The following is a 24,593-nucleotide window of genomic DNA, read 5'->3' on the forward strand; positions in this document are numbered from 1 at the left end:
CCGCACCCCCCGTCGGTCGCGGGACCCCGCGGTGCTCCCGGGAGGGCCGGGGGGGGGGAGGATGCTCCCGCCGTCCCTCCGGCGTGTCGGTGAGCCGCGGGTCCGGGTGAGCGCTGGCGTGCGGCCCTTTGTGGTTCGGCCGTGGCCGAAGTCACGGGGACTCCTGAAGCGGGGACGCTCCTGCCGTGCCCCGGCGCGGCCCCGGGGAGCGCGGGTCGGTATCACCCCGCCGCCTTTATGCCTGAGAGCCCCCAGCCCCCCGTGCGGGGTACGCCCGGACTATGCTTTCTGCCCGCTGAAACAAAGGTCCCCGTGCTGCCCGGCTGGGCGTACCGGGCCGCCCCGGTGCCGGCGCTCCGCTCCCCGGAGCGTGGTGACCCCGCGGCGGCGAGGCTCGTCCCGTCGCCGTGTCCCGGGAGCGGCTCTCGGGACAGCCCGGAGCCGTGGTCCCGCGGCAGCAGCAGCAGCCGCCAGGTGTCATCCGCGGACAGGGGATGATGGCTCTGCTCCTTGCTCCCGCTCCCGCCCCGCCTGCCAGCGCCTCTCCGCGGAAACCTGGCTCCGCAGCCCCTGAAGTGCTGTGCTCGCTGCTTCGGGTCTGTGCTCGCAGCCTGGGCGCCGTCGAGCCCCGTGTGCGGTCGGAGGCTGCGGGGCAGGAGGCCTTGTGGCTGCCCCTCGAGGGGCACAAAGCCCCATCCCTTTCTTCTGAGATGAGGGATGCGCTTCTTGGCTTCCCACGTTCCCCCCATGAGACCTGAGCATGCACCGGTTGTGGAGTCTTCCCCTTTGGATGAGTTAGGAGGAAAAAGTGGAGCATGAGGTAATTTGAGCAGACAGGGCCATCAAAGTAAAACTGGCAGGTTCTTCTCTTTCTGGAATGATTGATTTAAAACTTGCCTAGGGATGAACTGCAGCAGTAGTCGGATAAGGAGTGGCAGAACAAAGTGCACAGTGGGATTGGAGCTGCTTAAAATGCCTCTGCTTTTGCTGTACCATTCTGTCTGCAAACTTTGCCTGTAGCTCTGGACGTGGACCCTCCTAGCCCACATGGCAGTGAGTCGTTATGAGAGAGCTAAAAATTGCAAACATGTGAGTGTAGGCAGCACTGTTCCATGGGAGGAGGGCTCTGCTCTCAACTTCCGAGTAAGCTCCTGCTTAATGAAGTGGGAAAACTGCAGTTAATTTGCAGCCTCTGTGCTGTATTTGGATAAAATTGATAAATATCCTTGTGATGAATATTCCTTACTAGAAATGATAAGGACATGGAGCAAATGCTTGTCTGGAGTTCCCCTGTGCCTATGAGACACTCAGGCTTCTGTGGCACTGTGGATACAGGGGTTTCAAGGGTGAGCACACAGAGGAGCAGAAGTCCTTGGGACTCTCCGGGGTTACTCAGCACTGAGGCTGTTCCCCTTCTGGTGATCACATGGCTTTTTTTCCCCTTGTCAAAATATCAGGGATTAATCTGCCTTTCCCACCCATCTGGAATAATTATGATTTTTGCATTGTGTGGCTGAAAACCTCTTGTGTTGGGCACAGAAACAGAGTGACCTTGTTCAGTACTTTGAATCTGCCAGACTACAGTGCTGTGGGCATTGCCATGGCTCTGTTGGGTTCTTGGTGGTCCGATCATTGGGATGGATGCCACTGCTGCTGGCACATGGCTTGGTCCTTGGTTCTTGCTGTGTAACTTGACTCACCTATGCATATTGTCATTGGAATAATAAGCAGCAGCAAGAAAGTGTTCAAACAATAGTTGTTTTCTTCCTGAGTACTCTTGTCTGCAGGAATGACTGGGTGTCCTTCAAGGTGACGCTTTATTGCTTGAAACACTCTTTAAGAGAGTAATTGCCCTCTGTTATGATGGGGGCATGGACTTCCTTGAAATAAGAAGGCTGATACACCTTACCATTTTAACAGTTTAACCTTGTTGTTCTCTAAAATAGAAACTTTTACACAGTATAACTCTGCCTGAAGCCAGCTGAGCTAAGGTGCATGTCCCGCTCCAGGAGGGCAGTGGGCAGTCCAGCCTGCATGGTGAGAGAAGGAGGGTTCTAATTGTTAGCTCTGGTGTAGGTGCATGCTGGTGGTTGACACAAGCTTAGCAGAGCAGGCCAACCCTTTTTCCAAGGGTGATCTCATTCCTATCTGAATGTAAACTAATTAGAAGAAATTAGGTAGTCCAGCTTGCTTGTTAAGTAAACATGCAGGCAGTGGATAAGGAGGAAACACTTTCTTCTAAAGTATGCACAGAGCAGTGTCACAATATTCATGTAGCATTGTAAACAGAGCTTCTCTGTCTGAACACTGACTTGCTGGTGGCCATCTCCCGGTGAAATGGTGACTGCTGTAACTGGTCAGTTCTGAGTAGAGCACTGGCACATGAGCTGGGGTTTGTATGGTGTAAGGGGGCTCTGGTGCAGTTTTGTAGTCTTTGTTCCACGTTTCTCTCAGTTTCAAGTGGTGAGAAGAGCTAACATTTTTAATGGCAGCGCTCTGAAATTTCTGGAAACAAACAATCCTTTCTTAACAACCTGAGACAAGTTACAGCAAGTGCAAGAAACCTGTAAGCCTTCTAAAATTAAGTTAGTGCACAAACCTGAAATGTAGGCTGCTGTTTTAGCAGCAAAATTGGTCCATTTTAAGTATGTGTTTTGCATTGCCTGTACTCAGATGTTTCCAGGTGGTCTGTATATCAGCACTTTGCCCTAACTTTGTTTGAAGTGATTCCTGTGTCCAAGAACCATGCAAATACCCCTGAGAGGGACATTCCACGCTTGTTTCTGGCGTCTGAGGAGCTGGGATTTTTAGGCCCTCCTTACAGGGAGGAGGGAGCTCTTGGGAGAGAGAAGATAGAGCCTTTTCCTGTGTAGGTGCTGCCAATTATAAAATTGCAGTGCTTCAGCATTGCAGCGTTAGTATTTTCATCCTAATAGCTTTGAGATAATAAAGAGTAGAACACATCTAATACAGCACTCCATGACAGCTGAATATTGATGTGTTCAAATGGCACTAGTCCCTCAGGACAGCGTTCAGTTGATGCTGAGGCACCTAAATGTAGGTGTCTGTGTATGCTGGGTGCTTAAGCCCTCATTAGAGTCAAGGTGTGATTATCTGACCAGCCCCTGCATGTCTGCTCCTATGTGAGTTGCTTTGTCAGGGCTTTATTGGTTAGATCCCAAGTTGTCTATAAGAGGAACACAGACACCTTTTTCTGGTGCCTTTATCTGAAAGTGATTTAGCTCACAGTGATGGACTTCTTATCTGTGGAAATTGATGGTAACTCTCTCTATAAATAAACAGACTGGACCGGTGTTGTTCCTGCCAAGAGAACTAGCAAAGCAGTGGGGAGCATCAGCTGTTGGCTAGAACAGCAGCTCTCTCCTGTTCTAGTGTAACTGTAGCCTTGCTCTGCTAAAGGTTGTGGAAGAAATTAGGGATTATAGCTGGGTCCTGTCTCAGCATTCTGAAGTGAGCAGAATATATATGAGTGGAAACGTAAGTGATTGTATTTGGGGGGATGGTTGTGAGCTATTGAGTAGGCATCAGAGTGTTGTAGTATTTAAAGACACTGTTTATTTGTGGATTAGACATGAGGAGCTATTGTTACTCCCTAGGCTTTGATATAGGCAATGAACTTAGAGTGGGGAAGTTGTTTTCACCAACAGTGCAAGGACTTCTGATGTTTCTTACAGATGTGCTTCTGAGCTGAGAAGGTACTCTTAAATGCAGAAGGCATGTGGTGCCTCTTTTGGAGTGCTGAGTGTCAGCTCTGTTAACAGGTCTCTAAGTTGGGGCTGATGAGTGTACTTCACTTGAACTTCTGCTCTGCTGGCTACTGGTGTACCGCAGCAAGGAGCCTCATGTGGCCTGGTGAGAAACCTGGGACAGTGCACTGTCTGCTGTGGAAATGCTGGGATGCTAATGGAAGAGTTACCGCTCTGTGAAGCCTCACCTCAAGGTGAGATAACGTTTGGACCTCCTACAAGCAGCTCTTGTGGGGCAGCATCTTCTAATGTGGTGGTTTCCCAAGCTCTCTGTTTCTCAAGCAGTGCTTGGCTGCAGTTGGTGTTCTGGGTCTTGTGGAACCGGCACGGGTCCAATGGAGTCTGTTAGCTTGGGCTCCTTGCCATGCTTGACTGTAATGTTTGTATCTTGCTGCTGAGACCAGTCTCACCAGTGAGGCTTGCTCTGCTGGATGGGAACCAGTGTGTTAGTGGGATTTGGATGGAGTTGGCAATAGAACTTCCCGTTGAGTCACTGGAGCTGCAGTAACAACTGAGTCATGGAGGTGTTGTAAGTCACGGCTTTCCCTGCTAGACTTCTGCTTAGAAACTCCTTGGGGTATTATCAGTTGAAGAACTCTCACTGCTTCTCACCTCTGTGTCTTGCTGCTCTGCTGTCTGGCAGAACTATCTTCTCCATACCCTGTATTTTTGCTACGTGGTTCTCTTTAATGGCCACTCATTTTGTGTCTTGGTGTTCAAGTTTTTCTAATTACTGAAAGGTCTTCTGGATTGCTCTTGCAGAACAACTCCTGACTAAATCAATGCTGCTGATATAACATAGGAAACTGCCTGCCAACCAGTTTAAAATACTCATGGTATCCTGCCTAGCACAGGGGCTCTGTGCTGTCATACTCCTCTGTGTAGCTTTTCTACACTGCCTGTCCAGTAATGTCAATACCTTGGTTGCCACTCATAGAAGCAAAGGCTGACAGTGTTGATTTTTGGCTGTGGGCAGTCCCAGGCACGCAGTCCTGTCAGCCAACCTTCTGCAGTGTACAGCCAGTTCACAGGACTCCTCAGAGTGCCCTGGCTCCATCACCTGAGCACACACAAACCATGGCTGGGGATGGGGGGTTGCTCTTTGTCTGCCTCTGCCACGTGATGAGGAGCTTATTGCCTCTTTAAAATGTAAGGAAACTTGAACTCCATTCCACTTGGAAGGGGAGCGTGCTGAATGCTTTCTGGGCATGATTGTCCTGTGCTGTTACGAAGGAAAGCTCTTGCTAATTAGTTTCCAATGCTGGTGGCTGTATGCATCCTGGTCAGAGCCAGGCATCAGCTCAGGTCCAGCCCCTTGCATACAGGGATTATTGGAGGAGCAGACTGTAGATTGAAGCCAGAGGTGGGCAGGGGTGAGTGGAGCCAGTCTGCTTTCTAGAGAGCAAGTGGTGATTAATGTAATGAGTTCCAGATGAGAGCTCTTGTGAAGCTCCATGTCCTAGCAGTGGTGCTGCTGTGGCTGTGCTAGTAGGAAGCCTTTGTATATTCTCTGGGGATCAGAGCTGGCAGCTACAGTGCTGTAGGAAGAGACTACCTGGCTCTTTCCTGTCCCAGAACAGGATCCCATGCTGCCTTTTTCTGTGCTTTGAGACCAGAAGAGAGGAGAAATACAAATATAGGTATGTATATATTTATAGAGAGAGACATCTGTAGTTGTCATGTGCTACTTGCTATCCAGCTGACAGCAGAGTTTGGAGGCTGTGTGCCCTGGCCCTAGCAGGGTGATCTGGGAGATTTGATACCTAGGCTCTGCACAAGCACAGGAGCTCAGAGCAGCCTGTTGATCTACCAAAACATCAGTCTCTGGTAAAAGCATCTGCAGAGGACAGAACCTGTTATCCCACTGACCAGCTGATAGGAATCTTCTTTAGGGGCAGAGTCCAGGTTTTCTTCAGTCGGGAAGCTGATGGGTAAAAGTCCGAACTAGAGGAACCACAAAGCTTGCTTGAATTCATGTCCAACACCGATGCCAATATATGCAATGTTCTTCACTCTGTGCTCTGTTGCTTATCAAACTGTGATAGAGACTCTCACACCAGCAGATTTGATGGACAAATGAGATTTGTCCACCTTACTGGCTCTAGCAGCATGTGAGTGGCACCTACGTGCAGTGGAAAAGTGGTGGTGAGGCTTGCATCGAAACTTGCCTAACAGCCTGCAGCTAGACAGCTTTGACTTCTAAATCTCTTTCTGTCCTAACGGAGGAGGAATCATCTAGATCGTGACTGCTTTCCCATCAGTGAACAAAGCACAGAACAAAAGAGGCTGACTCTGGCATGTCTGGGCAGTGGCAAGGAGTGCTGTGCTATCGAGTGCTCGCATCGCCTGACTCATGGCCTGCAGAAGAAAGCTGCTGGCTTAATCCTGCAGCAGCACCGGCTCCCTCTGAAGTGTGTTCAACCTGCAAAAAGTTCCCCAGTCTGCATCTGTAGTTGCACTGAGCTGTGAAACTCTGGTGAGCTTCTTTCTATACAAGTTGCAAGATACGATTAAGGATAATTAGAAGTTATTACTTTAGTAGCTGAAAAGTGCTAAATGCTCAGTGTGCCCTCCCCTCACCCAGCTTGCAGCCAGAAGGGGATAAAAAGATTGACCAAATGTTCCTAAACTGGTGCTTGTAAGTAAATGTGGTGGGTTGACCCTGGCAGGGCACCAGGTGCCCACTGAAGTTGCTCTGTCATTGCCCTTCTCAGCTGGGCAGGGAGAGAAAATTGTTATAACAAAAGACTTGTGGGTTGAGATAAGGACAGGGAGAGATCCCTCGCCAGTGACCATGGCAGGCAAAACAGACTTGGCTTGGAGAAATGAATTGAATTTATTACCAGTCAACTCAGAGTAGGATAGTGAGAAGTAAACCCAAATCTGAAAAACACTTTGTCCTCATTTTCCCCTCCTTTTTTGGCTTAACTTTAATCCAAATCCTCCAGCTTTTCTCCCCAGGAGTTCAAGGGGATGGGGAATGGGGACTGTGGTCAGTTCATCACACGTTGTCTCTGCTGCTCCTCCCTCCTCAGAGTAAGGATTCCTCACAGTCTTCCCCTGCTCCAGTGTGGAGTCTCTTGAACAATTGATAGTCTCCACAAACTTCTCCAGTGTGATGAGTCCTTCCCATGGGCTGCAGATCTGAATCAACTGCTCCGGTCTGGATCCTTTCCATGGGGTGCAGTCCTTCAGGAACAGTCTGCTCCAGCTTGGGTCCCCCACCGGGTCACAGGTCCTGTCAGCAAACTTGGTCTACTGTGGGCTCCTCTCTCAATGGGGGCTAGAGGTCCTGCCAGGAGCTTCTTCCAGTGTGGGCTTCCCATGGGGTCACAGCTTCCCTGCTCTGCCATGGGATCCTCTACGGGCTGCAGGTGGATCTCTCCTCCACTGTGGACCTCTGTGGGCTGCAGGGGCTGCACCAGGGGAATCTCTGCTCCAGTGCCTGGAGCATCTCCTGCCCCTCCTTCTGCACTGACCCTGGGGTCTGCAGGGTTGCTACTCTCACATATTCTCACTCTTCCTCTTCCCTTTCTCTTCCTCCTGTGCAATAACTTCTTTCCCCTTCTAGACTGTGTTTTCCCAGAGGCACTGCTACTGTCACTGATGGTCTCAGCCTTGGCCAGCAGTGGATCTGTTCTGGCTGGCTAGCACTGGCTCTGTCAGGCATGGGAGAAGTTCTGTCTTGTTAGAGAAGCCTCCCCTGTAGTTCCCCTGCTACCAAAACCTTACCACACAAACCCAGTACAGTAAAGCACGTTAGACACCAGGTGTCTTGAAACCAGCTTAAATGCTAGAGTCACATTTGTGTAGGAAATCTAATTTTCTGGCCTATTCTGTAATATACCCCCCTCACTAGACTGCTTGTTGAGAGCCTTCCTGTGCTTATTTGGGGGCATACTGGTTGTCAAGGCTCACAACCATGCCATACCTTATTCTAATAGTGTGATGGTATTGGTTGTGTTCTAGTGCCTGGGGATGTTCTCTGATATTAATTGATTTACTAGTATAATGTAGCCAGTGGGTCTCTGGCTGCAGGCCCAGAATATAATGTAGTTGAGAAAACTGCAGTATCCAGTCAAAGAAAGTGAAAGTTCACCATAGAAGATCACAACTCTTCTGTTGGAAACTGAGCCTGTTTTGGATACTTCAGAGAGATGAGCCAGTAGAGTTGTGTGAGAAGTCCTGTGTAAGCCATCATCTGAGGATTACAAGGTGAATACTACATACCTGAGACAGCATTCAGTAGTGTTGTGATGGTGCTGGTACATGCCAGTGGTTCAGCCTGTGCTTTTAGACTTGGCCCATAAAGTGACCCTTCAGCATTTCAAGCACTGTTTTATTTAGAGGGATAATGTGCTGTCTAGAGTAGGTAGTCAGTGAGTAAACCCAGAAGTTTATTAATATATATGGAATATCTTCAAGCTAATGATGTTTGAGTAGTGTCTCACAAGTTTTATCTGTTATGTCACATCTTGGCTAGGCTGATGGTACCTCTTGACAGAAAATGGTTTGAACTAGGGGACATGCTGTCCCCTAGTAACTTGGTAGTAAGGCATTCACCTTGCCTTGCAATTTTAGCACTGTTTTATTGACTTGTTGTGGTGCCTGTCAATCTATCAGCAGTGGCATTAGTGGTGTCTCTTCACAATATAGATGTGTAAAACATAGGAGTGTCCAAATCACAACTTAAAATCTTACAGTCACCCATTGGAGGCAGGAGAGCTTCCAGAGTGCACAAACATGGTAGCATCTCCCACTAAACTTAAACCTCCCCAACTGATTTGGTGGATGCTCTGAAAGAAGGCCATGGAGAAGGCAAGTGAACAAGCTGTATACCCAAAAATGACAGCATCAGGTGAGACTTGGATAACGGCTGAGATCAAAAAGAAGCTCTGATTTGTCTTGCCTTTGTAACAGTCCATTATTCAGGGCTCTGCTGTACAGATGTGATATGAAACTGTGTTAACTGGGTGACTAGGTCAGAGTTTAATCCAGTAGGTGTTTGATAAAGAAATGCCTAATGTCCATTAATTAAATGAGTGGAACAATAGGTGACTGGAGCACAATTGAAGTGGCAGGTTTTTTTAAGTCTGTTTCTGATGGGAGGATTTAATTTGGTGCTTCATCACTGAAATGATACTTCAACACCCTTGTGACTCAGCATGGAAGCTCTCATAATCTCACTGAGGTGTTGCATAATTTAACTGTGAATGGGGCAGCTACTGTCAGTAAGCAACTGCTGTTAGAACTTTGTAGTAAGTGCAGGATTAGCAGTGCTTTTGTAAACCTGAGCACAGAGACCATTAGTGTCAGAGTAGGAAGCACTGTGAGTTTGATCTGTGCCATTTCGTGTGGGCAGATCCTTGGCTGTGTGCTCCAATGGTTGTGAGCATGTATCAAAGGGAATCCATGCAGTCTGAACTGTGTTCTGCTTTAGAATAACTCAGTGAAGTGTGGTCCAGCCTGTGCCCAAAGACCATCTGAGATACTGCTGCTTATTCCAAGGAGACCAGTAGCACCCAAAACTTGCATTATGCTTTTCTTTAGGAGATGCTAGACTGTTGTGGAAGGAGGGGGTAATGGTGAGTGTGTGTCTTTGGGAAGATTCTTGGGATAGGGGAACAGGGTATTCCTGATCTGAAATGTGCCTCCTGCATGTGGTGGAGATGTTTCAGTCCTTCAGTGAATGGCTTAATTATGGTGGCATAACTGCATCTGTTAGCAGGGATGACTTCTGCATTATAAACCACCTTGGGTTAGTCAACACTGAGATCCTGTGGATAAAACAAATGTGATAGCATGCCTCATAATGTGGGGAGAGACTTGATTTCATCAGATCTGAGCTGGCAATGGTTAGCCTTAGAAACAACCATGAAAAGAACACCAAGAGTTGTAGAATATACCGAGTTGGAGCCCCACAAGGATCATTGAGTCTGCTGTGTGCTAGTGTAAGAACCTGCCAAGATGCAGGAACTGCCTTGCATTGGGTCAAACCCAAAATTAAAGTTGCCTGCATGGTCTGTGTGAGTCCAGCCACTGGCTGTTGATTGAGTTCATTCTTAACAGACTGGTGAGCCCTGCTGTGCAAGAACAGAGTGCCTTAGAACTGGCTGGAGCTTAGCTATGACCAGATCAGAAGGGTGCTGTGGAATGCCAGCTCTTGGCTCATTTTGCTGCCCAAGTTTCGCTTCTGTAGCTCCCTTGCAAATAGTCAAGGTCTTGTACCAGACTGACAAGTAGCAGCGCCAAGGGATCAGGCTTTGGGATGTTCCTGGTCCTGCCATCTGGTGTGCATATATGAGAGAGATTGCATTGGTGCCTGTTCAAGACAGGCTTCCAATTCCCTGATCCATCAGCTCTTCAGTGGGGGTTGGAAGGGCTGGTGGTGATGCTGCAACTGAGAAGTTGAGTGTGAGATTTATAGTGAAATGCAGCATTCCAAGGGAACACATGTCTGGGATGTGTGTATGGAAAACACAGATTGTTAGCAAAAAACAATTTCACAAGCATTGGTGACTTCATTGTGCATCCCTCTGAAGAAAATGTGGAATTTTCACAAAAGTAGTCAAGAAGGCCTTGTCTTGGGCTGTTATGATATGAAGAAGCTGATGTAAGTTCTGTAAATTAGGCTGTGAGCAGATCAGCTGGGAAGATAAAGCAGAGTTTGATAGCAACAGGCCTTGCAGCTGGCAGGTGTTTCTGTCACTGTGGTGTAAGCAAATAGAAAGTAACTTCTGTTGTCTTGTGCATATCCGGTTGCTGTAGGATATTTCCTCTTATAAAACATTATCTGGGTAGTTCCACTGTAACTCTGTGTAACTAATTGGAACACCTGATCAGCTGTTTTGTTGTTGTAAGGCCAAGTATTTGTAAGACTAAGTAGTCTCTCTTAAGTTTACCAATGGCTTTAGCTGAGACCTTTGGTACTCCAGGGTTGCAAGCTCAGTTTTTTGCTGAGGTTTAAACAACATCCTAGCTGCTAGGAACCACAAGTCCTGCTCTAAGTACAAGCTCTTAGTTTGGTACACTAGGGACTTTTGTCTGAAACTTGGATTTCACTAATTTAGTATAGTACTGCAAGCAATTTGCTCAAATTAGAAACATGTATGTATCAGTAATAGACTGAAAATGCTTCTGTGGTCCTTCAAGAAGTCTTAGAGCTTTGTCTCCTGGCTCCTTGGCATATCTCACATTAAGTAATTGCTGGACTTCAGGGTGGAGAAGAGGGAAGCTCTTGAGGTAAGAACCTGAGTCTTTTCCTATCTGTGTATTTGGACACTGAAGGTTGCTGCATTTACTCTTCTCTGACAATTGTTCTGGCAGCATGTTGGCTTCCCATCCTCAGGCAAAGCAGAACAGCTTCTTTCCCCCTCAGAATACTGTGTAGCATAATGATGAGGTGGTTTTTGACTTCTGGGACCACATCTGCTCAGGTCACAGCACTTGTGCAGCTGTAGCACTGCTTGTGGTAGTTTGCTGATCACATAGAAGCTGGCATGGAGGCCATTTGAAATGGGTAGTAGTTCCACCAGCTTAATTGCACAGCATTTGTCTCCAGGAAACAGCTTCCCTGGACCAGAGGAACACATATTCTAGTGCTGCTGAGAGGCATCAGCGATGCACAGGGTGCCACCACCTTAATTTGAAGATGGGAGATGCCACAGACCACATCTTGCTCTCCTATAGCCACACCTGTATAGGTGCAGGAGCCTCTTGGTGTCCTGGCATGTGGCTGACAGCCCCACACTGGCCATGTGGAGCTCTCAGGGAGAGAGAGGCCAGTCCCAAATGGAACAAATGGGGGCACTCACCACTTGCAGCTCTTCCCAAACCCAGCTTTGGACTCCGTTCAGCAGCCTTAGGGCTGCAGTGCCAGCTGGTCTGCTTCACTGGGAGCTGGGTGGTTTCTGAGGTGTGTGCAGAGAGGACACTGGCTTCTCTAGCCCACACATGCTGTTAAGGATCATCAGGCAATCTGAAGCCCACTGTTGCACTTGTCAGAAACTCTGGTTCTGTGGCAGGTTTAACTGCAATGACATCCTCAGCTGTTCAGCTGATCACTAAACAGGGTGAGTGGGTGTCAAGACATGAGGCAAGGAAAGGAATTTGCCTCCACCACAGGTCAGCTGGTTGGAAATAATTGGCAAAGAATGCCGAAGCCATAAGCTCAGAGTGTTTGCAGTGTTATCTCCAGCACATATAAACTCCAGTCTCTTATTTAAAGTGGCTGTGTCTGCTGATACCTTGTGTGAGGTGAGTTGCTCTTTCTCACCTGAATTCCACAGCAGGAGGCAACAGGTATTTAGATACTGTCACTTGTAATTTCTTCTGCTGGCAAGAGGGTCAAGTTTATCTGTGCTGTAGTTACCAGTATGCATGGGTAATGTGGTTTGGGCTGCTGGATTCCTCTGCTGAATAGGTTTCCATTTCATAAAGATTTTCTGCCTGCCAGCATGTTCCCCTCTTTAGCCTTACTTTGTCAGGTTTCAGGGATTGGTGGCCCAACTCTAGCCTCTGCTGAAACCAAGCAATTCTTGGTCTGTTCCTTACTAAACAAGCAGAGGAAGTGGCTGTTGCTGTAAGAATTCTCTGGTTATCTGAGTTATCTGATTATCTTCTCTGCTGGTTTTGCTACACTAGGAAGTAAGAAGTGCTGGTGACTTTCAGTCAGAGGATTTTAAGACAAGCTAGGTTTGCCCAGTCTTAACTTAGGCAGGTCACTGCTCTATCTCTCAAGCCATCTTAAATAGATTGAAATTAAGTTCCCAGGATAGATGGCCTCAGTGAGCTGCACCTACTTTGCACAACCCTTTGGGCTTATACAATGGCTGTGGCTTGCTTGTGCTAGCTCAAGAAACAAATGCCTGAGCTATCAAATATGGTAAAGAGCTGCAGGGAAGGATCTTTAAAGAAAAGTGGTTTATACTATAAAATTGAACTGGCTGCTTCTCATGAGATTAGCTGCAGGGAAACGAGCTTTCTCATTAGTCTGCATCTTCAAAGCATGGGCTGCCTTGAACGTGGGAGACAAAAGGGACCCCACTTGTGGCTATATTGTGACAGCCTGTCACTGATACAGAGTTAAGTTGTGCCTTTAGTGTGCCATGTCTGTGGATGTGTTGATCTGCTGTGAGGTTCAGTCTTTGGCCTGGACTGCATTGCTTGGCTGGAGGGAGCAGGTTGGTGTGAGTGAAAGAAGTGTGCAGTAATTGTTTGATATATTGTCCAGGTGGAAAAGCAGGAGCACAGGCTCTAACTTGCTTCTCTGTATTGCTGAGGGACTGAGCAGGCTTCTAGTGGAGCTGGCTGAGAGGGAGTTGAGATGCAGCTGAGCTCTTCTGCATCACATCTGGCACAGAGGACTCCCATGCACAGCTGGGGTGTTGTCCCTGCTGCCACGTGAAGGGCCATGAGCTTCCCCAGCTGAGGAATCCACAGCCCTCTGGGACTCCAGCTACTCCAGCTTTGCTCAGCCCTCTCTGATAAAGGATGTTCAGTGTATTCTTTGTCAGGAATAGATGGCAATTTCACTGGGCCTCCTGTAAAGTTAAGGTTGCCCAGGATGAAAGCGGAACTGCTCCCATTCTGTCTAGCCTTTGGTACTGTGTATTCTTACTCCCAGGAGGGGTGGGAGGACTCAAAAGCACTGCTGTCAGACCTTGGAACAGACATCCATCGTGAGCAAACACTGCAGAGGAGAACTCTCCCCACAGCCCCTGTCCTTGCTCGTTTTTGTATGAACCTGTGTGGCCCTCTGAGTCAGCCTGTGATTTGCATGTTGCCTGCAGTCTGGTGATGTGCATTTCCATAATGCATGGCGGGCTGGGGAATGAGTGTCAGCATCCCAGGACGCAGGCTGGGAGCCCGTGTGAATGCTTGAGTAGCCTTGGCTGCCACACTCTGCCCTGTGCCAACACAAACACTTGTGCATTCATGCACTGAGTAGATTGGGATAACTGGTCCTGCTGGAAAATTCTTTGCATGATATTTTATCCTCTTTTTACTTTCTTTGGAGTGTTCTTTTGGTTTTGGTTTTATTTTTTTGTTGTTTTGGGGTTTTTTGTAGTTTTTATTTATTTTTGCTTGTTTGTTTGTTTGTTTGTTTTTTAGCTTCTTTGCTTTTTTTTCCTTTTCCTTTAACAACACAAGTTCCCTGATCTGGTTCACCATGAGAATGCACAAACAGATGTGCAGGGGATGGTCCAGGAAGCATGAAGTGACATGTTCTTGTGGGAGGTGGGAGTTAAAAGGGCCCTTCTGTACAGTGTGAAACTCAACCTGATGGCGACAGGCTGGTTCATTTTTGCTCTTGGCATGTTGATTACTGTGTTTCTGCCCTACTTAATTAAAAAACTTGCCCTGTCACTCTCAGGAGAAAATGTGAAGCTGATTGGGCAATAGTGTGGAGCCTCTGGAAGCATTGTGACACTGGCTGCTCTGCCTGTGGAGTAGCTGGATGCTCATCCTTGGCCAGTGCATCTTGTGCAAAGGATCAGGGTATGCTCCTACAGCTTGAAGAAAAGGAGAATCAAAGCCTAGTGAACAGTGGGCAGTCTACAGTCTGTTTTGTTCTGCCCATAGTGGAATAGATCCTAAGAGCTCTCATCCTGTTTTGAGCAGCTGCTGGAAGGTGTTCTGCTGCCTCTGAGAGCTGAGTGCCAAGAGGAAACTAGTGTGTGATGATCAGTGAGTTCAAACACAATCAGGACTGTTCCCTCAAAGATAGTTCCTCTCTAAAGTCACCATGCAAAAAATAGGAGAGGAGAGCAGTAAAAATGCAATTAACCAAGATTTTCCCTAGTTCTTTACACTAATAATGATCTGATGGACAAGCAGCCAGATTAACTGGCTTGCTTACCCCTTTCTGCTAAAATGATGCTTGCCTTCCTGAGTGAAAGAGCACCCTTTGCTTTCTACTTGCTTCTCTTTGGAAGGAGCACCCTCTGGAGCCTTGCTCCAGTGGCAGAGGTTGATGGATGGAAGGGTGGGGATGCTGAAGTTTGTTGATACACATCAAAAGGTTGAGGTGCAGGGGAACACCACCATTTGAAACAGCGAGGGCACCAGGAAGTAAGAAGTACTGGTGACTTAGTTTGTGAAATCACAGAAGGGTTTAGGTTGGAAGGGACCATAAAGATTATGGTCACCTAGTTCCAACACACCTGTCATCAAGGCAGTCCTTGACTGGAACTCTAGCCAGGGATAAAATACTGCTTAAATCTAGGCTGTCCAGCCCCTGGACTGTTTGTAGCTGTCTTTGGGCTGTTAGTCTGCATCTTTGGCTCCTCTAGGAAGAGAAATACTTCATTAACCTGCATGCTCACCAAGGAGCACCAGCGTTTATTTTGAGCAATGGAGTAGTAGGAGAAACAACTGCAAGAGAATTTAGGTGAGATGGTGCCACACTGCTGCCGAGTTCTGATGTTACAGGCTTGCAATGCAAGCTGTATACTTCTTTAGCCATATAAAAGCATCAGGTCTCTTTATTCCAGAATTTATGGCTGACTGCTTAAAAAAAAGAGGTCTGCATTATTATACTTAATATACGCTATACTTAATTCCTGAGTCTGTATGTCTGTAAAAGAAGACAGATAGATGAGGATGCTGGTGGTGGTTTTTTTGTTGTTTTTTGGGGTTTTTTTTGGGGGGGGAGGGGGGGGGGCGGGAAATCTTGGGTGATTTTCGTTTTAAATTTTTTTCCCCCTTAACCATTTAAGCTGTCTCCCGACCATGAACATCTGGGATTGGAGTTAAGTGTGCGTGGGCTATTAACTGCAGAATATCAAGGTTTAACAAAGCTAAAATTTCCTTCAGCAGGTGGTTTTGTCATCCCCCCACACTAATACCGATATTACTTTGAGGTTAGAAGCTCTTCAGGTTTCTCTGCCTCAGATAGCATTTCTTCAGTGTATAGGAAAAGGTGAAAGACAAACCTTTCTGTTTGAATTTATTTAAAAATTAATTGTTCAAATCCTTGTAAAAGTATTCTTGTATATACTCTATTGTACCCAAATTACAGGACAAATGTTTGTCTTGCTCTTGTATATCTCACAGGATGCTTAGGAAGGTGTTTGAGGTGGGAGAGCTCATTACAGTTCGTTCTTTTTCAGCTGAGTAAGAAAGGATTTATTAGGAGAAATAAACGTGCAAATTTAACAGCTTTATTCAGATAATGGAGGATTTCAAGTGTTTTTGACACTGCAGATCACTAACTGGATTAATAAGAATTAGATACAAATCATCCTTAATCTAGTTAAGGGCTTGTAGCAGCTTGTGGCAAAGCCAGTGGTTTTGCTTACCTCAAAGAGCAATTTGAGAAAAGCTCTTTCCCTTTTGCATGTATCAAATTAAATAAATGCGGTTCCCAGTTGGGGCAGGGTTAGATCAACTAATCAGCTACAAATCTCCCCCTCATCATGAGAGAGTGCTTCAGATCTCTGCTGTAACAGGAGGGAGCTCTGTAGCAGCTGATGGGGTAAACCAGAAAGACTCATGTTTTGAGACTCTGACCAAGATGAAGACCGAAGAATAGTTAAAATTATGTTTTAAAAAAGAAAAAAAAGTCAATGGACTTTGTCAGCCTTCTGGATCCAATAATATTGCTAATGAGTTGTGAAAGCCTGACCCATTGTTGATTAAATTGAAGATGCCACTAAGCAGCTTTCTGGTTGTCCCAGCAGAACTGAATAACTATTGTTCTGCAACAATGCTGTGCTCAGCAAGAGCAGAAGCTAACAGTCACCCCAGGGTATCCCCAACCAGGCTGCTTTGATCCTTGCGGAAGAGGGTCTTCCACTGGTTAATGAGAACTGGTTAAAGCATATCAAAAACACGGTTAAAAATCTTATCCCTCACATGCAGCTGAATTCAGTGACAGCAAATCAAAAGGACTGGACAAGTATTTCCAACCAGTTGTCTGAACTGCTAAAAATGCTCCAACAAAGCCATACAAGCTTGCTAAATAGTAAAAAAGCAACATGTTGTAGGTGCTCTATAAGAATGTAAAGATTTTTTTATTTTTTTTGAATTTTGAAAGTTTTTGATCTATCTTTTGAGATACCATCAGAGATCCTTCAAAGGATCCACTGTCTGAAAGGTAGAGTAAGCTTGTTTTAAGCTGGAATTATTTTCAGCTCTTTTGTATGATAGCATAACCCAGTGTTCTGTGCCCCTAATCCTCTTGGCTAATCAAAACCTTTCCCATTGGTGTAAGTCAGCTTCAATAAAAGGTCATGGAAAAACCTTGACCATGAGGTGTTTGTTGTTTGAACAGCACGGTCTGTCTTCCTGATGCAAACCCAAATTAGTTCAGTCCCTTCCAATGCTGTCCTGAGTCAGTGTTTTCTATCCTTGCTGTGTCTGAAATCTTCCAGCAGCAGATCATTACAGAAGCATGGCCTTTCTGCAGTACTTGTATTTTGTGGGGAGGTTGCCATCTTTTATGCCCATTGAAGCTGTAATTTATGGAACAAGAAATGCAGTCTTTATATAACCATACAGTTACATAAATTGGGCAAATGTTCCTTAATGCTTGTGTGTCATGAAATTCGATGATGTCATAAAATTATAGCACTTTGTGGGTATTCTGACTGCTATCCACATGTGCATAATCCTTTGCTACCCTTTGAATATTGATAAAAGTCCCCCTCAGATCCCAAGCCTCACTCAGACTGCCTGGTCAAAGGGAGGTGCCACGGTGTCCAGGGGAGCAGCTGGGGACAAGGCCCTCTGGGACATGTAACTTCACTAAGTTCTCATATAAAACTGTGGAAAGCAGGCTTTACTGATCCTGATTCATGTTTTCTGTTATTCTCTTAAGTGCAGCATCCAACCTCAGGGGACTCGGGCTGGTCTGAGTCTGCAGTTGTGTTTGGAGGGTGGGTGCTGGACAGCTCTGCACTGGAACAACTCTGGGTGTCCATTGGTTTAGACTGGGCTGCACTGAGGAGGACCTCACTATCCCTACTCAGATACAGAAATCAAACGGGTACATAACAAAGGCTGTGGAGAAGCAGAGCTTGCAGCAGCCTGGGCAGAGGCTCAGAGCTCAGGTGTGAGGGCAGTGTAAGGGTAGGGTGGCTGGACACAAGAACAAAGGAAGTGTGGCACTGCTGAACAAGCCTCACCTATTAACCCATCAAGGGGAAGGGGTGCAGGCTCAATAGTCAAGATCGAGAGTTGTCATTTTATTCCTTGGCAGTCTGTGATCCTTTCAGGAGGATTGTTGAGGTCTGCAGATGATCAGTCTGGGTGTTGTTGGAAATCCATAGTGGCTACCCCTGAATATTTGGGTGGAGGTTGCCTTGATCCTAGCTGAAGGTGTATGGTGATACAATCTTAAGCTGTCTTGGCAGTCCCTTACTTCAGTAAAAGGCTGGAGAGTTTGCCTTCTAGCTGCTTCAAGAAGTCTTCCCACTGGGAGGAGAATGCAATTCCTGCTTTTAGCAACACCTTCCTCTTGTCTGCTCAGCCAGGCTGGGTGAAAGAAGAAAGGGTTGTGCTTGCCACTGCTGGTGTGAGAAGTGAGGGAGAAAAATGGTCCCCAACCCCCCATGAACAAAAACTGCAATTTCTAAGGCCTCACTTATCTTCTGAATGTGCTGGAAAGGGCACACGAGGGAGCAGAGTTTGGGCAGCCTGGCAGTTCTTTCTTTATTCTTTATGCACCAACAGTTCGTACTCTTTAATATTTGAAATGTAGTGAGATCAGCCTATGTGAGTCACCACCCTTCCACACAAGAAGGAAAACACACTGGAAGTACTTATCTGACCTACTTTCCATAGAAGGATGCAAAAGTACAGTGCAAACAAGCAGGGACAAAGCTAAAAATCAAAATTACCTCATGACTTGCATTCAAGCAAGAAATCGAAGGGCAATTCACTCTAGAAATATGCTTGCAGAAATTTAAGGAATAGTGCTTTGGGGTTTATTTTCAGTAGGGAAGAAAAGAGCTTAAAATATGATGTCTATATGATGGGGTTTTGTTCCTAGTTTCTTGTTATTTGAAAAAAATATATGACTACAATAATTGCCTAGAAGGGGTAAGGCCTTGGGGCTGAATAGGCTGGTGGGAACTTGGTTACTTCTCTTCAGAGAGATGAAATCTGATGGGCTAGTTAAGTTAACCACCTTGGAAACTAGTTCTGTGGAAATGTGGGGAAAGGATAAAGTATTAAGGATGGAAGAGAAAACTGATAACCTGGTATCTTAAGAATAAGGAGGAGATGGGACCAATAAACACATCCATTGTATTGAAGTAACAGCTATAGAGCTAGGTTGTTTTGACAGTACATACTGATGCTGGCTTACTTCTTCCTGGGATGAGGATGGATGTTACATTCATTTTAAAGTGACACTATGTTAATGGAAGCTGGAGAAATACAGCAGGCCTGGCTGCAAAGCTGACAATAATATATGTCCTTTTTTACATAATAAAATGAAACTTTGCACTTCTTGGGGTCATAGAGATCCCACAGCTTGGATGATTCAATGTGACATCTGAACTTGCAGATGGCAGTGCTGGAAAGGGGTGACAAAGGTGACTTGAGGATGAGATAGAAGTCAAAATTTGTGAAAACAGGGAATGTAGTTGGATGTCAAAAAGATTAAATTTGGAAGAAGTGACTTACAGGTCTTCGGTTTGAAATGTGAGAAGGGAAAATGACTGGTTAGGTAATGGTAGCCCTGGAGAAATAAACCTGAGGCTAGTTATGAGCTGAGAGTCAGGCATGGTGTAGTGATAAGAGCAGTTAAGTGCATACAGCACAGGCTAATGAGATGCATGAAGTAATCATTCTGTAATTAGTAAATTAGTAAACACGAAAAGAGTGTTGTCATCTTTGGAGATCCTGAATAGCTTTGAGCGTTCTATGCTCTGACAAACATAGAACAGGGGTTTGGCCTCTTATTTCAGCAACTGAATTTCAGTGCTGGTTAGTGCACTCCTTGGAGTGCAAATGGAGAAAACGCAGGGCTTATTCTCCAACAGTGAAGGCTGGCTTCTGTCTCTGAACTTATTTTGAGTAACCACACTTAATAAAAAGTAACTTTTATTCTTCCAGCTAGGTGCTGTAGTTTCAGATGTGTGAACAGTATTTGAGTCAGAAAGGGAAAGAAGACAAACTCCTTTACCTCCCCTTCCCTCTTGTTCCTTAGAATTAATGTAGTGATTTGCAGATGGAGTGGTTGGTATGTTGGGGAGACACAAACAGCAGCTGACACAGGCTGGTAAGGACTGAGCATTGCCTGGATGCAGCACTGAATGCATTCCTTGCCTGCTTCTTTCCCAAAGCAACTGAAGCCTGGAAGCAGTGCAGAGAAGGGAGACAGCAAGGCTGGCCTTTCCAACACCAAACAGGCTAACCAGAGCTACTCTTTTGGGGACGGCAGCTGGAATGAGGGAAAATAAAAAAATGCAATCTGAACAAAAATGGTGTGTGACCTCTAGGAACCCCTAGAGGACTCTGTGCAAGCAACCTGATCACTTCAATCTCATCACTGACACATCTTTTTGCTTTTCTCTTTAAAGCAAACTACAAATCTGAACCTTCCCCCTGAAGACCTTGATTCATCTGGTGATGAAGATGATGTATTCTCAGGTTCAGGTGCAGGTGAGTTATTAGCACTTGTGCTGGCAGTGCTTGATCCTTCTAGGATGTGGCATCTGAGATCTCAGAAATCACCCAGGTGAACGGGGGTAGAGGGAGGAACCCACCCACACACCCCAGAATACGAGAGCTGGGAACAGAGAGGGGCCTACTCTATTAATCCTGTATTCCTTGAGATCCTAACAATCAGTAGAAAATGAGCTGTAGAGCACTTGAAAGGGAGCAGAAGCAGAGGTAGACTCCATGTGACTGCTAATGTGAGATGTGAAGAATGTTATGAAATTGGAGTGATTCTTCACTCATGGGGAAGAGAGATCATAAAAGGCCCTTTATGAGCAGGTAGGAGGGGGTTTGAGGGTGTGTAAAGCCCAGCCTACCAACATGAATCAAGTGCAGACTTTATCTGTCACCAGATGTGCATGTTCCCATAGGCCATAGCTCTTTATAAGTGGTAAAGGGGGCTTAGGGTGGGGGGAAAAGTCTATAAAAATGATTGCTAAACTGCATGAGAGACCCTTGGTGTTCAGTGCTGAAGTTGAGTGGATACTAGTGAGAAAAGAGCAAGCCATTGAAAGCTGAAGCATGCTCTCCTTCTGCTTCTTTCCAGCCACAGGCTTATATTTTACATTAAATTCTGCAGAAATTAAGATCCTGAAATCAGTGCCAAATGTGGTAGGGACTGAAGGTGTGACTGCTCTGAATTAAATAAAAGTGTTTATGGAAAAAGACTCAGATAACCACCCTGAGGAACCAGTGTACTGAAAGCATATTTTCCTTGTCAACCTCAGCACAGACAGGCACTTTTGCCCTGGGGAGAAGCAGATGACTAACAAAGTGTTGCTGAATAGCACATTGGTCTGTCCCTTCCTTATTCCACTGAAAAGGATGAGGAATTACAAACTGAGCTGCTTTTACTATGAAAATTGACTATGAAGGTTTAGCATCCTCCTTAGACCAGTGTCCTGAAGATACTATTAACAGGCATCTAAACTGGCCAAGGGTAATATTTTTTTGCTTGTTTGTTTGTTTGTTTTGCAGGTCCTCTGACTGACCAGTCTCACACCTGGAGAATCCCAGGAGAATCAACTAATTCTTCAGTACTGACAGCACCAGTGGATTTCAGTGAACAGCCATTTCCTGGGATTGAGAGCAGAACTGAAAAAGAAGTAATATCTCCTTCTGCAACCAGTAATCTGGTGACAGAGGAACCAGTTGTAGCTGTGAAGGATGAAGTATCCATTCTGGGCTCACCTGATAGGAAGCCAACAAGCCATGTAGTCACAACAACAGTGAGAAGCCCCACTGCTCATTTCCCTTCTGTGGTTCATGTGACTCCTTCAGAAGCCCCTGCTGTGGTCCATGAGCTTGAACCTAAAATCCCCAGCTCTGATGTGCCAGACACCAAGGGCGTGCCCAAGCCCCACTCTACTCTCCATGGTGAGGGAGACATCACTGCCACCCCGGCAGCCACAGCTCCCAAGGATGTCATTCCTACACATGAGGAGGTTTCTGAAGATGGCTCTGGAGACCCGGTAAGGACTAACAGTTCTGACACCTTTTCCAGGGAGAGGTCTTTAGCAGCATGTAGTAAGTTGGTTTAACGGGAACAGGTGTTGACCTGTCAAAACCAGCGATTGGTTTCATAGGTTATGTTGGTGGAGGGTTTTAGATGAGAAAAACAATGTGCTGGAAAGTCTCCAGAAAAAGACGTTATGAGAGTTATGAGACGTTATGAATAACCTGCCTTGTATGTCCCAACAGGGAGACTTCATCTTGACTAAAGAGGATTTTGTGCCCACTCAGAACTCAGGAGTTCCGGCTGATTCTGAGAGGAATGCCAAAGCAGCAGGAACCTCAGGAATTATGGACAGGAAAGAAGTTCTTGGAGGTACCAGATATTTTGGATTTCTTGTTGCTAGAAGCAGATTCCTGTCGGGGTCTTCAGGCAGCAGAAGTTGCAGTTGTGCAAATACATCTCTGAGCAAAGAAGCCAACCTTTTATGTTAGACCTCTGAAATGAGAGTGATGATTCTGTGTTGTCAAAACCCTAACAGGGGCAAATATTAGTCTGCTAATAGCAGCTAGCAGTGGCTGCTTTATCTGCAACTTTGTTTGAACCTCTTCCTTCTGAAAAATTGCAGTAAAATTTCTCTGTTGCTGCCTCAGTCAAGTTACCAGGGTTGAACACCATAGCCTTGTGTGCTTTGCAGCATGGCCCAGTGGAGATCCATGTCCCTGGGGCTGGCTGTTGTATTTGAGCAGGTGCTTGGCAATGGTACTTGGTTTGGGAGAGGACAGAAGGACAAATTTATTTAAGTCATTAAGTCAGGGACAGGTAATGAACAATCTGGAACTTAGTCATAGTAGCACTGTGTGGTATGGCATCCAGAGTAATCTGTCTTTTTCACCCCTTCCAGGTGTTATTGCTGGAGGACTTGTAGGCTTGGTGTTTGCAGTGTTCCTAGTTGCATTTATGCTGTACAGAATGAAGAAAAAAGATGAAGGCAGCTATTCACTGGATGAACCAAAACAGTCAAACGGAGGATACCAAAAACCACACAAACAAGAGGAATTCTATGCATAAACACTGATCTTCAGGACACTTCTTATTCCATCTTTCTTGGACTCTTCTCTCCCTGCACGTGGACCTCCTAGTGTGCTTTGCATTAAACTTAAGCCATATGATCATTGGGTTATTTGCCCTTACCACTTTGCCATTGGAAATTTTATAACTACGAAGTAGATCTGGATTCATGATTCATTGACCGTTCCCTGCTTTCTTGCACAACTTTTTTTTTTTTTTTAACAGAATTGGAACTGCAAGTTCCTAAACTCACTTTGGTTTATCTAAAGACTGCTGGGACAGGTAGTGGGGAGAAGATAAGGGAGCACTGTATATATAAAACTCTTGATATTTAGGGAAAGGGCTAGCAAGAATAACCAATTATCAGTGCTCAAATTCTGTATAGCAGGGATCCTTCCTATTTAACTCATAGATGTGTTTTGAGTGTAACAAGTGGCTGTGCTGGGCAGACATTTGGTACACTGCTATTCTCTAGCTCTTTCTGACAGCTGTGTTTGGAGCACTTAATGCCTATGAAACATCAAACTGAACTTGATCTCTGCCAAAAGGAGGTGTGAGGGGCAGAGTAAATAAATGATTATGATATAAAATAATTTATATTTTGGAAGCATTATCCCATACTCAGAACCAGCTCATAAGCAGTTGATACATACACTAGCAAAAAACAAACCCCAAAAACCAAGTGAAGAGTTAACTTCACCAATAGCATTGGGCTGTCCGCTACCCTCTCTCTCTCTCTCAAGGCGTAGGTAAGAAGTAGATTTCTCTGAGCAGCCTCATCTCAGATGTTCCTAGGTGCCAAGTCGAAGGTTGTCTGTCTTGCTGTAGGTGATTTACTCCATGCAGTGCCAGGTGACCGTGGCTGTCTCAAAACGTGGTCTGCCCTCTGTGCCACAGCGTGCCATGGCACACAGGGTGGGAGGTGGGGAGCACCACATCATGACTGCAGCTAAGGAGTAGAGAAGCATCTGAAATGAGCCTGGGGAAGGCTGAGTGTAGGTGGCCTTAAACAGATACAGCAGTTGGTGTGCTTGACTCTCGCTACTCCAGAGAGGCTCCTTGGAAGCTGTTCCTGCACTTTGGAGAGAAGCCACTCCAGGGATGTCAGTCTAGTAAGAGCAGAAAAGCACCTCCTGAGCACCTCCTCCATCAGTCTGGATGCCTGAAGGTGTGTGGGGTCAGTGTGCTGTCTGATGTCGGGCACTGGGCTTCACTGGGGGTCTGGAGTTGTCCAGAGTGTCTCAAACCGAGCAAACACAAGTGTGCTCTGTACAAGCCTTACTTCTGCTCTGCCTTTGGGTAGCTTCTTGCCACTTCAGTTCCTCGTCACTCAGTGCAGAAGGTATGGGGTGGGTGGAGGAGTGTTTGCAACTGATGTAAATATTTGTACTGTTGAGCCAGAGGGAATGATCCGAATATATTGGACAATATTGTAGCGGTTGGTACAAATGTTGGGCGTTAACAGACAAACTTAAAAGCCTGTGTAATTCAAATGAAGTATAAAACACTCCTGGGCTGCCATGCAGCTAAAATTGGTGCCTTCTCTGCAAACACAAGAAAAAAAAACCCCAAAATGTCTTGATTCCAAACTCTTCTTTATGCACATGGAGAGCTTGTGCATATGTGTAGCT

General features: G+C 46.0%; 1 protein-coding gene across 1 annotated transcript; it reads left to right on the forward strand.

Moving 5' to 3' along the window:
• The first annotated feature begins 1,047 nt into the window (after positions 1-1,047).
• On the forward strand, positions 1,048-23,593 carry SDC1 (syndecan 1). Its single transcript, XM_062488311.1, has 5 exons — positions 1,048-1,143; positions 20,300-20,381; positions 21,417-21,910; positions 22,140-22,266; positions 22,796-23,593. The coding sequence occupies exons 1-5, from the start codon at positions 1,048-1,050 to the stop codon at positions 22,960-22,962; spliced, it is 966 nt and encodes a 321-aa protein (XP_062344295.1). The 3' UTR covers positions 22,963-23,593.
• The last annotated feature ends 1,000 nt before the right edge of the window (positions 23,594-24,593 follow it).

Source organism: Cinclus cinclus, chromosome 3 (assembly GCF_963662255.1).
Source record: "Cinclus cinclus chromosome 3, bCinCin1.1, whole genome shotgun sequence".
Classification (NCBI taxonomy): domain Eukaryota; kingdom Metazoa; phylum Chordata; class Aves; order Passeriformes; family Cinclidae; genus Cinclus; species Cinclus cinclus.